At 44.0% G+C, this 15993-nt stretch overlaps 1 protein-coding gene across 1 annotated transcript in view; it reads right to left on the bottom strand.

Annotated features, from left to right (window-relative positions):
• Nucleotides 1-13326, bottom strand: part of Sh3gl2 (SH3 domain containing GRB2 like 2, endophilin A1) — a 183010-nt gene extending 169684 nt beyond the window's left edge. Inside the window, exon 1 of the mRNA XM_006975982.4 lies at nucleotides 12862-13326. Within this exon, the coding sequence (XP_006976044.1) occupies nucleotides 12862-12906 (45 nt within the window). The 5' untranslated portion in view covers nucleotides 12907-13326. The remainder of the gene's footprint in view (nucleotides 1-12861) is intronic.
• Nucleotides 13327-15993: the final 2667 nt, after the last annotated feature.

Genomic DNA, 15993 nt, shown 5'->3' with positions numbered 1-15993 from the left:
TAATGGTTAATTTTATATGCCGTATCAGCAGAAACTCAGCTGATAAAACATTACATCCTTCTAGGTGTGTCTCAGAGGGAGTTTTCTGGAATACATTAGCATTTTAATCAGACTGAACTAAATTCATCCAATCCCTTAAGGACCTGGATAGAAGAAAAAGGCAGAAGAAGTGGAATTTACCCTCTTCTAGAGCCTGGACTGACTTACATCTTCTTCCTCTGCTTTCATACACTCAAACTGTAGACTCAGGAGTCTTGATTCCAGACCTTTAAAAACAGCCCAGGTCTAGTCCTTTGCCTTAGACCTTAGATGGTTAAGTCACGCCCTTGGCTATCATGATTCTTGGGTCTCTATTTAGACTGAACTACAAATCAGTATCCCTGGTTTTCCAATTATGACCCAGCACATAGTGTAGGATTTCTGGGCCTTTGTAGTTTCAGGAGCCACTGTCCATGATAAAGCCCTTCTTATATCTAAGACAATCTAGCTAAAGAACACTAATATAGTCAACATTGTAAAACTACGTACCAGCTTAAAACAATATCCACTTAATAGCTCACAGCAACAACTATATCCATCAAAGTAACTGCAAACTTGGGAAATAGACAAATTATTCTACCATACAGGAAGAGGCTACAGCATCCAAGAGACCAACTCTAAGTTGACTCGAATCATTCATAGTGGTACCAGCAGACATGGTACCACTGGACAAGAAGACTAGAAATTTATAAAGGGTTAACTCTCATCTCGTGATAGCCACGTAACTCAGTGTGACTCTGAAAAGCAGAAGTAAAATAACAGTCATCACATTTTGGCAAACAATTGACACAAATTTTTATAATGTTTTCTGTTTAGCACATATCCTTTCATGTAAGGCAGTTCATGGTAAAAATGATCCAACAGTTTAATGGAAAATAATTTGTTCAATTTAAGTGGACCAAGGGATAAAATTCAAGGACAAGGTTGGGTATGCTAGAAATATGACAGGGGGTCACAAAGAAAGAGACCACCACTCCAACTTTAGTGTCTCAACAAAGAATGACTCTTCATCAGGAGGGTGTACTCCACAGAGCAAAGCACAGGGCCACTTGCTTTTTATTCTAACACAGGTGGTGGTTGTCTCTTCTGCTTTGGCTGGGATCTGACCTGACAGTCTTGTGATTGGCTAGCTTTACAAGAGTCAGCATAAAGAAATGAAGGGAAGGCAGAAGGGGATCCATTCAATTCCCAGCACTTCCCTGTAGACAAAGGTTTTACCAGTTGTTGGTGAGTGCGTAAAACATCTGCATAAAAGTTTTCCAAGGTGGGGGGAATAAAAGGATTTTATTGCCTTGTCATGCATACAAGTTTTTACAGCGTTTGGTGGAAAAGACTAGTATTTAATGTTTCTTGCAGGCATGAGAGAAGAATGGATCTCCAGATACCAGGATATTAACTTGTCTGAGTAAGCGCTTCATGTTGGTACTGACAATCCAACCTCCAGAAAACATTTCCCTAGTGTACAAATGGTGGACAGTGTCCTTAGTGAAAGGTTGGGGGGCTTCGGGTCTCCCTTACTCACAGACAGCATGTGAACAACACAGCTAACAGTTTAAAAATGACAAGTGAGCCACCGTACCCAGCTACCCTCAAGAGAAAGGAGTGCAGTAGGACCTCAAGAGTGCAGTAGGACCACCTCAGCAAGCATTTGGGGCAAACAAAAAGATGAAAGCTGAGTGTCTGCAGTCAATCCTCACAGGACACTTGGCCTTTAGGTTACTTACTCAAACACTGAACCATCTCTTCTTCATGGCCAAGTTTCTCAACTTGACACTAGCATGGGGGAGTAAGGCACCGAGACCCTTTGAATGTTCTTGGTTTCCTTAAAAAGAATTTTTAAATGGCCTTAGAAGGTAACTCCCGGACTAAATACTGGAAATGAAGAGGGGGGGAGTGCCCTAAGCATCAACACAAGGTAATACACATTAGGGTAGAGACAGAAGTGTAAGTGGCCGAAAATTACACATCCGATAGAGAACAAGAAAGCCACAGCTTGCAGAGTAAGGAGGTCACAGCAGGAACTGAGGAAGTACAGGTGCCCAGGGCCTTTGTTACTCTTCACTCTTGTTGAGAAGCTGCAATATTGCTCTGCTCTCGGGCCCTTGGCTGCAAATGTGACTCACCATCCATCCCTTTGAGCCAACTTAAGAAATATTTACCCTTGCTATTATTTGGTTTAGCAGGTAAGACCTGCTCAGGGTGGCCCTAACTCTGAGGCAAGAAGGACTATCTGATTTACAGCTGTTACTTTACTTTTAGTTGGGTGGTCTTCAGCCATCGCTTCATCTTCAACCTTGCAATTACCTGCAAGCAGTGTGTGGATTCGTATCCCTCACAAGAAGGCCAGGCTTGGTTCACTCCAATCTAACCATGGAATGAAGTGCTTGGGAAAATGCATCAAATGGCTGAGAGAGTTTCCACCATAATACCTGAGATCTGTCTCCTTGTGAAGGTTTTCATTCCCTGTCTACGGGGTGTTACTAACCAATGATCCTGCCATTTATCCCAGAAGAAACAGATGTATTAGTATCCCTGTGTCTCACAGGGAGCAAAAAAAGAGATGGCTGCAGGAGGTCCTTTAATTCACTTTCTCCCTGCCTAGAATCCCCTATCAATAGCAAGTCCACTTGTGGTAGCAACTCCTTGCAGCACAGGTCATTATGGGATGCAGGACCTCATCCTTTCAGAATTATGCCTAGTACATTATACACCAGCTGCGCTGGAAAATTAGGTTGAACCATAGATCCAAGCATCATGTCAAAAGGCCTACCTCCCATATCCAGTAGAGTCCACTCCTGCAGTCAGCCCTGCTGCTTACATCACTAACTGTCCATGCCCAAGTGGGCTCCATGACTTTAATCTTCAACAGGAATTCCATGAGCAACCTCAAACTCTCATGCAACCATATGATATACTGGAAGAAGAGAGAGTCGTTTCATTGTGTCTATTTGTATCAGTCTCCCACAACTACAAAAGCAGACAGGGTGAATAATTGACCACCCTGTTCTCCCTGGTAGAAATTCTAACTTACACTTCAAGATTAACAATTAAAAACTTTTATTGGTCAGAGGTACCTCATTCTAAAGTTAATAAAGCTGTCACTGTATTATCAGCCAACTCAACTAAGAGCCACTTGGGAAGCATTTAATAATGCCACTACTTACAAATAACCAAGGACCACAGAATTAAGTAGAGCTTCACCAAAGAAAACCATGAAAATTAAAAACAAACACACCTAAGAATTATAAGGGGAAAATAGTAAACAACAAAATCTCTTAAAAATACATATAATAAGAAAATATTGATTCTGCAAACTGTACTTAAATTTCATATATGTGTATATGGACATGCTGCATGTGTATAGATACACTTAGAATTACACATGTAAACTAACACTATACACAATGAGAGGAAAATTTTAGCTCTTCTTTTTGTAGAACTCAAACAACATTTTAAATTCTTAGACTTTGTATTTGGGGTGTGTGTGTGTGTGTGTGTGTGTGTGTGTGTGTGTGTGTGTGTGTACACATGTGTGCGTGTGCACGTGTGCACGTGTGTGTGTGTGTGTGTGTGTGTGTGTGTGTGTGTGTGTGTATGTGTGTGACTTGAGCGTCTTGAGGCAGGGTCTCTCACAATGCTGCCCAGTCTAGCCTGGAACTAGAGCTGCTCCTGCCTCAGCCTCCACAGTGCTGGGATTACAAATATGTGATACCATATGTATCACTTGGCTTTTTAACTAAAACTCTGCTCCATTCTGGGCACACCAGGTTCTCTTGGCCTTTTTCTTTGTACTTAGAATCATTCTGTGTTCATTTTGTAAGTTCCAGCTAATGGACTACAAATGAAAGTTATTTTCACTAGTTTTCTGATGTTATAAAACAAACTCCCACAAATGTATCAGATTAAAAGAATGCTCATTTATTAGGTTACAGCCTCAAGTCAAAAGTCTAGGCCAGTTCAACTAGGCTCTGTGTTCAGGAGTCAGAATGTTGCCAAGCCTGGGCCCCTGCTTGGAAGCTCTGGTGGAAACCTCCTTTTCCATGCAGGCTCTTGATAGAATACGGGTGTTTGTTTAGCTGGTTGGTTTTAGGTTTTTTGTTTTGTTTTTTAAAGCTGTATATGGCCCCAACTTTCGTTGCTATTCTCTCGCCTCTGGGCTGTCTGTATGCTCTCTCACTCCCCCCTCACTCTTTAGTGCAAGGCCAGTCCTGATTATACTTCCAATTTTCCTCACTTGCTCTTCTGTGATCAACAAAAAACAATGTCTGGCCTTTTGTTTATTCTTTGAGAATTTCATACACATATACAATGAGATACAATTATATGCCTTTTTCATTCCTCATTCCTCACCTCTATTTTTCCCCAATATCTTCCCAACACTTCCAACCTCCTGGCTTCATGGTTGGTTCCTTTTTCCTATTGCTAATCCACTAAATCCAATTAGTGTTACCCATGTGTGAATGTGTATGTGCCCATCCATTGGAAAAAGGAAAACCTACCATGCCACACCCTCAAAGAAGGGTGACCTCCTAGTAACTATCAACTACCCATGGCTTCTGGGTAAGGGCTGTCACCTGAAGATATCTCCCCAATCTATGATAGGATCACTGCCTGGCTTGATTTTATTTAGGTCTTGTGCAAGTAACCACAGCTTCTGAAAGTCTGTGAGTGCCATGGCCATGCCGTGTCCTGAAGGCAGCACGCTTCCTCCTCCAGATCTTATAGACTTTCAGCTTCTTCCTCTGTGGTGTTCCCTAAGCCTTGGGAGCTGGGAGTGGGAGGGTATATGATAAAGATGTCCCATTTAAAGCTGAGCACTCAGTCTCATCTCAGCACTCTGACTAGTTATAAGCCTTAGCAATGACTGCTGCCCACTACAAAAAAAGTTTATCTGACCAAGGTGGAAAGCAACCCCAGTCTATGGGTAAAAACATAAACATTTAGAAGGCATATTGATAACATGACCACTAAGTAAAGCAATGGTAGGTTCTATTCTAGGACCTAGGACCTTTGCAGCCATGGGCTTTTAACCAGGATTACAGTGACAGGAACGAATTGGCTCCTGTTGGAGCAGGCCTTCAATCTAACCAGAAAGCAGTTGGTTACATCGTAACAGTTGTACCAAGATTGCACCAGTGGCACTTCTTGCCTGGTAGATAGATAGTATAAGTTCAGCACCAGGCAAGACAATTAATGCCTCATTTTCATTGATGTCTTTTCTCCCCTAGGAGAATAAATAGAACCTTCCAGCACTATGGAAGTTGGCTGGCAATGCCCTGTGTCTAAAAAAGCTCATAGATCCATATAATCATCTTTTTCCTACATGAAGTAACCGTATTTGGAGTGACGTCTTCTCTTATTGAAGGCTGTACCCACATGAAAAGGAAAGAGGTCTGTCTATTCGAGGGAAGAGGGCTCACATAAATTCCTGGCACATAAAGTTCCCATATTTTCCTAATATACTCTTCCCTTTGACAGCCTTGTAAATCATGTGATAATGACAGCAGACTCCATCCAGATTCACCCTAGGTCTCTGAAGCAAATAATAGAAAGTAAGAAAAAGGAATTTGATCAGCCAAGACCCATTGGCCTAATCAAGTCATCTGGAGTAATACACTCAAACTGGATAAAGTTTGGATTACAGGACCAACACACTGATTTGAAAGTGAGGCCTAGAAGAGGGTTTCCTACAGTGATAAACAACTCATAGAACTGAGGAGAAGAAAAGAGATCAGAAACCTATTAAACTGGAGCGTGGGGAGGTTGAGCCAGAGGATACCTCAAATGTCATTCCTCAGGCACCAACCACCTTGTTATTTGAGACAGGGCCTCTCACTGGGACCAGGTGCTCTTGCTAACTATAAAATAACCAGCAAGTCCCAGGGATCTGCTTGTATCTGCATCCCCAGCACCAGCTTTATAAGGCTTTTCCCCCCTATGCATGCTGGGAATCAAACTCAGGTTCCCATGCTTGTACCACACAAGCGCTTTACTGACTGAACCACTTCCCAAGTCCCCTAACCAAGTTTTGAAAGAAATTTTATCGCCTGTGGTAATATGAATATGAATGTTCCCCACAGGCCCCAGTGTTTGAACACTTGGTTTGGGTGACGTAGCCTTGCTGAAAGAAGTGTGTCATTGAGGGCAGGCTTTGATAGTAAAAACCTCATATCACTTTTAGTTCCCTCTCTGCTTTGCACTTGGGTTGAAGTTGGGAGCTCTCAGCTTCTTGTCCCCTGCTGTCACACCTGCCCCTTGCTGCTAGGCCTCCCGATCACAGTAGATTCTTATCCTTCTAGAACATGAGCCAAAATTTCCTTCTGATATAACTTGCCTTGGTCACGGCATTTTATTACAGCAAGAGAAAAGTAACTAATACAGGACCAATCAGCCTAGAGCCATGAGCAGTTAAAACAATCCCTACATTTACATAAACAGGGGTGTTAAATGGACTCTCCCACAGACTTCCTGCTATTCACACTAGAACAGACCAAATATGAGAAAGAAGAGAAGAATTTCTTCCCAAATTCCGGGTTGATGAAGCACAATTGCTGGAGGGGCTGACTCTTCACAGCATTGGCCAACAGGACAGTCACTGGAGGGGCTGACTCTTCACAGCAGTGGCCAACAGGACAGTCACTGGAGGGGCTGACTCTTCACGGCATTGGCCAACAGGACAGTCACTGGAGGGGCTGACTCTTCACAGCATTGGCCAACAGGACAGTCACTGGAGAGGCTGACTCTTTACAGCATTGGCCAACAGGACAGTCACTGGAGGGGCTGACTCTTCACAGCATTGGCCAACAGGACAGTCACTGGAGGGGCTGACTCTTCACAGCATTGGCCAACAGGACAGTCACTGGAGGGGCTGACTCTTCACAGCATTGGCCAGCAGGACAATTGCTGGAGGGTCTGGGCCTTCACAATGTTGACTTGGCCGGACATCAGCAGTAACACAACAGGAATGAACTGCTGTGACCCCCATCCTGTCCTTTCTCAATAGACATGTTCACTGGGGCATCTTGTATATTTAAATGTATGGGTAGACAATGAGCTCTGTATGCACAAAAGTATTGGGCCTGTTATTCAGGGATTTCTTGGCACTATAGAGTTGCCTTAACTGCAATTCTTAGAGATAGTTGAGTTTTCATTTAAAAAAAAACCTATCTCTATCTGTTTTGAATAATGAAATTTAAAAGAGATCTGAAACTATTGTAAGAGGCTAAGAAGCCTAAGCATTAAAGCAAACATCCTAGGAGAAAGGCCATTCTTCTGGAGTGTTACAGTCTTCTCCATGCTCCAACCCTCTATGGCCACACCTGGCTGAAGACCTAAAAGAGTTCAGAACACAGCTGCATAGTCACAAGAACAGAATGGGGAATGATGGGGGAAGGTCAAGGCATCCACTCATTTCTTATCCACATAGTCACTTGACGATCTGGTCTTAAATTCAGAATTAAGCCAGCCAGGTACCCATTTTGAATATTAGAATGGTTCTGAACCTCTACCTCCTCACCCAGTTATAATTGTTCATATCTCTTTCCATTTCCTCAGCTACATCCTACACAAAATCCTGATTTCCTGGGAGCCCTGGACTCTCTGAGCAGCACTAACGGGTGAGCAGAATAAAATCTGCTCTGTAAGACCTGGTTTCCCTTCCCCTAATCACTCTGCCCCTTGCCGCACACAGGAACTGTCTCCAGGACAGAATATTTTTAGAACAAGTCTTGCTGCCTGCAATAATATTGTAATTAATTTGAAAGGCACTCAAAACTTTCCTAACTAGATTAAAACCAAAATACAGAAACAACATTAATGAATCACCATGAAGAAAAAAGTTTCCAAAAATTAACTGAATCAAACTTTAGTCAGGGAGAGCCACAGACTCAAGGGAAATTATTTCGTTACTAGTTCCGTGTCCAATGTCAAGTGTATGGGTGAGTGTGAACTCATTAATCTTTTAATAAAGGAAAGAAAAAAAAGACAAAAACATGGTTCAAGTCACCCTTATCATGCAAACACCAGCATTATTTCATCCAACCCTAGCATCTCTTGCAAGCTCTCTTATATTTGGCTGCTCCTAAAATTAGTTCAGAGAAAGGTACATTTGGGCCAGGTACTGTCAAGTCCAGTTATAGAAGATGGATGGATTCTCTCCTAAAATGTGATCAATTTCTCACCCTACATTTTCACTCTGTGGAGGAAGGCAAAGATTAAGAATGCCTCCAAGAAGCTGGTGACCAGCTAAGCACCTTATCAGGAAAATCTGCTCATAATGCTTGGCATATAATTTTACAAAATACACACGGTCACAACAGCCTATTGACCTACTCACCAAAAGGACAGAGGCATAAGGGCCCTGGGCCAAGCAAGTAAACCAAATTCATGATTTCAAAGTAGCACTGAGTTTACTGTGGAAAGCAAGCAATTAAGAAAGTAAAATTTTACTATATAAAGTCAAAACTGAGTATACCTTAATAAGTTTAATGTTTCCTAAATCAACAAATGCATAAGCAGACTTGCAGAAAATATTGCATGGTAATTAACATGAAAGCATGAATAAATGAGTTAAAATAGAATGGCCCAGAGTACCAAAGGAATCATGTTTTCTCAAGTGAAAAATCCTAGGGTGACGATCTGCAGCCATCAGACTGTGTCACAGTCACACCCTACAAAAATGAGTTTTATCATTAAAAAATGATAAATCAGAAGATACAGGTAGACACTCTGGTTTGAGCATATGCCCAAAGAGTTCACATGCTAGAACCTCAATACAGCAGCATTGAAAAGTGGGACTTGGGGGAAGGAAGTGAATTGCAGGGACCCAGGTCAGTGGACTGCAGGGACACAGTCCTCAGAAGTGGTTTAAAATTTTTCTCTCATGAATTCATTCTCCCTCTTGAGAAACTGGAGGTGTCTCGGGAGAGATAGTCGTTAAAAAGAGAGGCTGTCATTTTATTTTGCTTTTTAATACACCCACCTGCCCTCCTGATTTCCACCATGAGTTAAGCATCACAAGCCCTCAGCAGATGTAGCCACATAATCCTGGATTTCCCAGCCTGCAGAATCATGAGCCAAAATCAGCCTCTTTCTAAATTACTCGATATCTGGTATTGTTACAACAACAGAAAACAGAGTAAGGTAACAGGCACATGTTTGTCTCAGTGCAGATGACTACCGCAGAGTACCACAGGCCAGTAACTTACACATAATAGATATTTATTTTCAGTTTGTGAATATAAACAAATCCAAGATCTGGACACCAGCAGATGTGTGTCAAATGGAGACTCATCTTGTTCCTACACTCTCACTGTGGCAGATTGGAATGGGTGCTCTCTCCAACCTAGAGAGAGGAGCAGTAATTCCATGCATGAGGGTGGAGACTTCAGACGTAATCACCTTCTAAATCCCAGCTCCTAAGACGATCTTATTAGCAATTAATTTTCAACACATGAATTTGAAATGGGGACAAATCAGACTGTAGCAATAGCCTACTAAACTGATTAAAAAAAAAAAACAAGAAAGTATATCTTGGTCCATGCAAAAGAAAATTACATAGTACTTAAGAGATAGAACTGTCCTTCTAAATGTTGACTCAAATGCAGTATTAAGAATACTACAAGTCCTTTTATGCAAAACAGGCTGCTCTTATTTGAAGTGTATACTCCAAAAATGTTTATGTTGAAGATCTACCTCCATTACCTCAGAATGTGACCTTACAGGAAAATAGGGTCATAGTGGAGTAAATGGGCTCCTAACCCAACATGACTGGTATCCTTGTAAAACAGAAACTTGAGCACAAACACAGACAATAACACCCCGTGAGCATGAAGACAAGATCAAGGCAATGTATACAAGTTAAGATCAACCAGACTATCAACAGAGCCCCAGAAGTTGGAAGTGAGGTCTAGGGCAGCTCTTGCCTGCTGCTGTCAGAGGGAGCACGGCCTTTGTGGTGCAGTGACCTCAGACCTCAAGCATCTCCACCTCAAGCTAAGGGATGCAGTACATTTCTGTTGCTTAAGTCGCTCGGTTTGTGGCACCTCGTTACATAAAATCTAGCAAACTAATGATGTAACGGTCTAAACGAGTTTACCCTGTAAAAGGCTATTTCGATGACACAGATGACGTACAGTATGACAGACAGTATGTCATACGCACAGACACCATGTATGCACCACATCAAACACATAACGGCAAGGTAAAGGAAAAGATATGTAATGGGTTTGTGTCATGTCAACCAGAACCAAAGTTATTTTCCCATAGACTGCTGCAAATTCAAACAAGGTTTTACACACTGGCACTACTGCTGGCAAAATGAAATCTCAGTATAAATAAAACTCACTGAAGGCAGGGTCATAATTGCTCATTTGTCCTGTTTTTATAATAAAAAATGATTTATTTTAATTACATAGTAACTATCGGCAACAGGGAGAAATGATCAATTCTAATATGAGAACCATCAGGACACACCCTAATCGGGCATCCCAAACCAGTGGTACTGATACTAAAGGTATATGCCTTTATTAACAAAATCCCACCCACGTCAGCTAAGGTAAGTCAGAAGCTCAGTTCCACAGGGAGGAGACATGTCGCCTTCCACTGACCAGCATGGCAGTCCTCAACAGGAGCAGCTCTAGGCCTGACCCTTCCTCTGTAGCTAAGGCCAGAAACCCGTGGGAAAATGGCTGCAAAAGCAGGACATGACCACTTCCCTCATACCTCTGAGCACGCAGACACCAACCCCGCTTTACACACCCTCTGTACACATCCGTGCACAGGAGGGTAACCTTTGCCTTGAGTTTTTAAAGATCAGGTCCATTAAGCTCTGAATAAGGCTATGTGTTGCTTCACCTTTCAAACAAAAGGCTTTCTTCAGCAAAGGAAGAAAATGATAGCGACTGTGCATCTGGGTTCAGGGTAGTAAACAGCAAGTCCATCCCTGAACTCCTCCGAGCCTGCAAAGAGGCTTTCCCCGCTTTCAGAGCTGCACATAACCTCAGGATTAACTAAAATGAGTCAGATGGTCATTGTGCCTGTTACCAAACATGCGACTTCTACCCAGCTGTTTCCTGGCATCTCATCATCATTACCAGTGGAAGGGGCAGTACCTGACATGAATGAAATGGCCCTTAACGCTCATAGCTATCACTTATTAAGCAAGTTATATGTATGCTCTGCAAATTCACTTATCCATGCTTTATCCCTGAGAAATGAATATATGAGTCTCATTTTTAGCAAGGGGAAATTCAAAAACTAGCTTGCTTAAATTCAGAGCTGGCAGAAGGGGAATTCAAATCTTAGCTTTTCCTCCCCCAAAGCCAAGGATCCTAAATACCTTATAGTTGAAAAAGCATCTGATATTGGTAAAATCAGTGCTTCTGTCTAGTTTAGAAATATGGCAAGTAACAAAATTAAAAAAAAAAAAAAACCCTAGCACAAGTCGGTTCTGCAAACTGAAAAGTCGTCAGAAGTCAGTCAACAATGTACTTGATTTTACATTTCTAGTAGGGAGATTACAGACAATTCTAATGAGGAAACCAAAAATACATAGGTAGAAGCACTTTCCTAAAACGGCATTTTCCTGCATTTCTAAACTGACAGAACTAGTTTGATGAAGGTGAAGTCTGGTGACCGCGGTGGCGACGCTTATGGGTGAACTTCACCTTGCATCTGTTTCACAAACTTAAGGAATACAGTCTTCACCTTTTCTCCATGCTGTTTCCCACAGTACTGCTGCTCTGGTACTCAAGAATGAGAACGTACAGAAACCGCACCATTAAAGGTAGCTTATGGTAAGGACCTTAAAGGCTAGATTATGCAAAAGTATTTAACGGTTTATCAATAAAGTCTTTTGTTGCTAAATATATCTTAAAATTGAACCTGTTCCAAATGAATAAAAGGATTGTAATTCCACACATTATATAAGAAATGGGTCATATCATCAAGTATTTACATATATTTTCTCTTTGTAAAATCCTTCAGATGGTCCCAATGAGATTTAAATTGTGAGGGTCTGGATTAAATGTATTTAATCACAGCTTATTCACCCCACACAGAAAATCTGGTACATCTAGCAAACGACTCGCTAAAAATAAACAGACGGTGATTTTTCAAGTTTTTAACAACGGAGTTATGGCTTGGCAGTAAAATCCTTGGGGAAACTTGACAGAAGCAGACCACTGAGCAAGCCATGGCCTCAAATAAGCTTCACCAAGGAGTTCTCCAGGGAAAAGTTAATGCATGCAAACGCCTGGAAGGAACCACAGCCTCCCATGCTGGGAGCCTGGGGCGGCCTGGGAAGGAGGGGTTTGGAGATGGCCAGGGAGCGCAGAGCCCGGAGCGCGAAGCGCGGGCACCTCCGCAGCCTCGAGCGCGAACACCGCTCCAGCCGGCACATCCCAGGACAGTGGGGCGCACCGCACCGCAAGGTCACCGCAACGAGGCGACTTTACATAATCTCCCGCCGCGCCGCCAGGCACCTGCGCGGCACCCTGCGTGCGGCGCCCCCGAGAGCTGCCGTGCGGGGAGCGACCGCCTGGGAACCGGGGTGGGGAGCCCAGATGGCGGGGACAGGGAGCGGGGATGCCAGGGACAGAGGGAGCTGGGGACTGAGAGCCGGGGCGGCAGAGCTGGTGGGGACTCTCGGAGCGGGAAGAGGAAGCAGGGATGCGGCGGCCAGGGAGCAGGGTCGCGGGAGCGGGGTCACGGAGCGGGACCAGGGAGCAGTGCCCATTGGTGACCGGACCCGGCCAGGGAGGGCGCAGGGGAGGGGGCCGTCCGTCCGCGGGGCCACCCCCGGTACACCTGCACGCGCCCTACCTGAGTGGCTTTGTGGAACTGCTTCTTCAGCCCTGCCACCGACATGATGGGATGCTGGAGGCCGCGCGGCGGGCGGCTACGGACGCGGAGATGTGGCGGGGGTCGCCGGGCCGCCGCTGGTCCTGCAGCCGCCGGAGCTGCTGGCGCGGGGGCGCGGCGCGGGACGCGGGCTTGTGCGGAGAGACACCCTGACGTCAGGGCGGGTGATGCGGCCTCTTAAAGGGGACGCGGGAAGCCCCGCCCCGGGCGCCGGAGGGAGGCAGGTGAGCTCTAGGAACCCCGCAACTGTGTAGAGGCGAGTAACCCTATAGGGTCAGAAGCCGGGGGTGGGGTCGGGGCGCTCTTCTGCTGTAGGGGGTCGTTCGTGCCCCTGGCAGACTGGTCACGGTAGATGGGCAGTCCTGACTCAGGTGACCCAGCCTCCAGGTAGCCGCAGTGGCGCTGCCTGCACACTGCCCTTGCCCTTTGAGCCTGGCCTCCCTGCAGCTCAAAAGCAGGGTGGCAGCCTATCTGGATCATGAATAAGTCATTGCTCATTTCATGCCCTGCCTCCTCGCTTGGTTAGCCACAAAAAAACATTTCTCTGCCTTGGTTTCAATATCCCTTAAGCTTGTATCACCTTAGGGAAATCCATCAAACCATCAACCCCCACCCACCCACCCCCACGCTCAGTCTAGAACAACTTGACTACTTAAGATAGAGAAACCCCTACAGCTTGACTGGAACAGAGTTGGTGTGAGTTATTACTACTGTAATAGAATTTAATCTTCTATTTACAAAGGCAAAAAAAAAAAAAACCGAATGTGAACTTGGCGTTCATACAATCATCGTAAAGATTTGGAGTTTTCATTCTAGCATTTTTTTTTTAACATAATGTGGAAAGGCAAGGGAGTAAGTTATACAAACACCACATACGGACAAAGGGTGGAATGGGTGAAGGGCACACAGTGGCATCGGGTGTCTTCTGTGCTCTTCTTACAAGCAGCCACTTTGTCAAGGTTTTCCTGTACTGAAGAGCTTGGGGGAGGGAACTTAAATGCTGGCCACACCTGTAACCTGTGGATCAAAGTGACAAGCAAGAGTGATAGATGCCAAGAGGAGAGTAATTACCAAGGATGTGTAAAGAGTCAACATAGCAGGGACCTGGTTCCTAGAAATACCGTTCCCCCATCTGAAAATGTTCTCCCCCATCTGAAAATGTTCTCCCCCATCTGAAAATGTTCTCCCCCATCTGAAAATGTTCTCCCCCATCTGAAAATGTTCTCCCCCATCTGAAAATGTTCTCCATTGCTGGACAAGGAACCAAGTAGTAAAAATGGCCGTGAAATGCTTTTTCCATTATAGATATGATGAAAAAAATAATTAAAACCAAGAGAAACAGAGAAAAGGTTCAAATTTAATGACCTCAGCCTCTGTGGATTAAATTTACTTAGATTTATTTCTCACCATCCTAATACCAACCAAACACTAGCTTTTGGCCCACCTTATCCTCACTCTGGATCGTGGTGGACAGACCATGTCATAGAATTGTGGCAAAGGGAAGAGAGCCTTGTGGCCCTTGTACCAAAAGCTGAATTCTTTGCCAAGCAGTAACGTGTCCCTCTGTCTTAATCCACTAGCCAGTATTTCTCCCCATGCCTCTACTTAATACAAGGAGTTTAGAAGGCATCACAGATTGACAGATTGGAAGGTAGGAGAACAGCAGCAAGCACAGGGCTGCCAAAGTTGCAGAGAGACAGAGCAATTGCTCTGCAAAGTGGAGTGTCTGAAATTCATGGCTTTGGTCTCAAACATGAAAGAACTGAAATAAGACCTGAAGAGGCTCCTCAGAACTTGTGGGACTTAACCTTAAACAAAGCCAATCTCCACCTTTCCCCAGCTCTTTGTCTACTTTCTTTGAAAGCTTATGCTGCTAAATATCAGAGGAACTACTGTGGGTTCTGCTTAGGAACGCCAAAGCTCTTTTATTCTACAGATATCACCTACATCTCATCGAAATCAGCGATTCTATGTAAGCCGCAACTGGAACCTCCTTTTGGAAAGCATCCTAGAGAGAGATGTTAGGAGATGGTATAGGAAGATGTCAAGAAATACAGACTGGACCTTGAACCCCAAGATCAGTGATTCTCAACCTTTCTAATGTTGTGACCTTTTAATACAGTTCCTCATGTTGTGGTGACCCCAATCATAAAATTATTTTCATCTCTACGTCATAACTGTAGTTTTGCTACTGTTATGAACTGTAATGTAACTATCTGTTTTCTGATGGTCTAGGCAACCCCTGTGAAAGTGTCATTTGATGCCCAAAGGGGTTACCACCCACAGGTTGAGAGCCCCTGCCCAAGGTGTTTCCAGGCCAAGGATTCAAAATCATGTATTTATGGGCATTTATTCTAACTTGAATGCAGAGGGAATATGCACTTGGTGCTAAAAGTCCCTAACATAGGAGTCCTTTCATGGCAAAGGATCTGTAACAAAGGCTTAAAGCACAAAGCATGCTGAATCAAAGGTCAGTAAAGAAGAACTTTGAGGAACTCAACATATTACCCTCTAGTCTCCTGAGATAAAAATCACTGTAAAATGGTAAATGAACCCCGGTCAGCTCAAGAAAGTCCCAACTAGATGAATCTCCTACATAGATAGCACCACCTCACTAATTAGGCAGTAAAATCATGGTCAGCAATAATTTCATCACATCATTTATGCACTACTTCCTTTTGCATTATGGCAAAGCTTCCAGAAAATACCAGGCTGCTAGGTTGCACAGAGCCAATACATCCTTAGTACCTCTCATGGGGCTGTAGATCCCAGGAGGCAGATGGAAAGTAGCCACTTCATCTTTCTCCCCGTTGACCCTGTTGTCTGCCTCTGGCCAGTACAAGGGTAATCTGCTCCAGAATTCGTGTGCAGCTCAGTGAGCGCGTGAATCACAACAAAGCAAAGACATTCAGTCCTAGCTTCAGCCATTAAAGACAAGAAGTCTGAGGTGACCCAAGGCAGTGACTCACTCTTCTTTTTCTACTGCAGTCTCTAGCTGCAAACTCAGGACAATTGCATCAGTGTTAAGTGTAGATGAGAAGGACTGAGCGACTATACAACAGTGTCGCTGATACCTCAGTCTTGCCACATTAA

Source organism: Peromyscus maniculatus, chromosome 2 (genome assembly GCF_049852395.1).
Source record: "Peromyscus maniculatus bairdii isolate BWxNUB_F1_BW_parent chromosome 2, HU_Pman_BW_mat_3.1, whole genome shotgun sequence".
NCBI classification, from domain to species: domain Eukaryota; kingdom Metazoa; phylum Chordata; class Mammalia; order Rodentia; family Cricetidae; genus Peromyscus; species Peromyscus maniculatus.
This window is presented reverse-complemented; position numbering and strand designations above follow the sequence as displayed.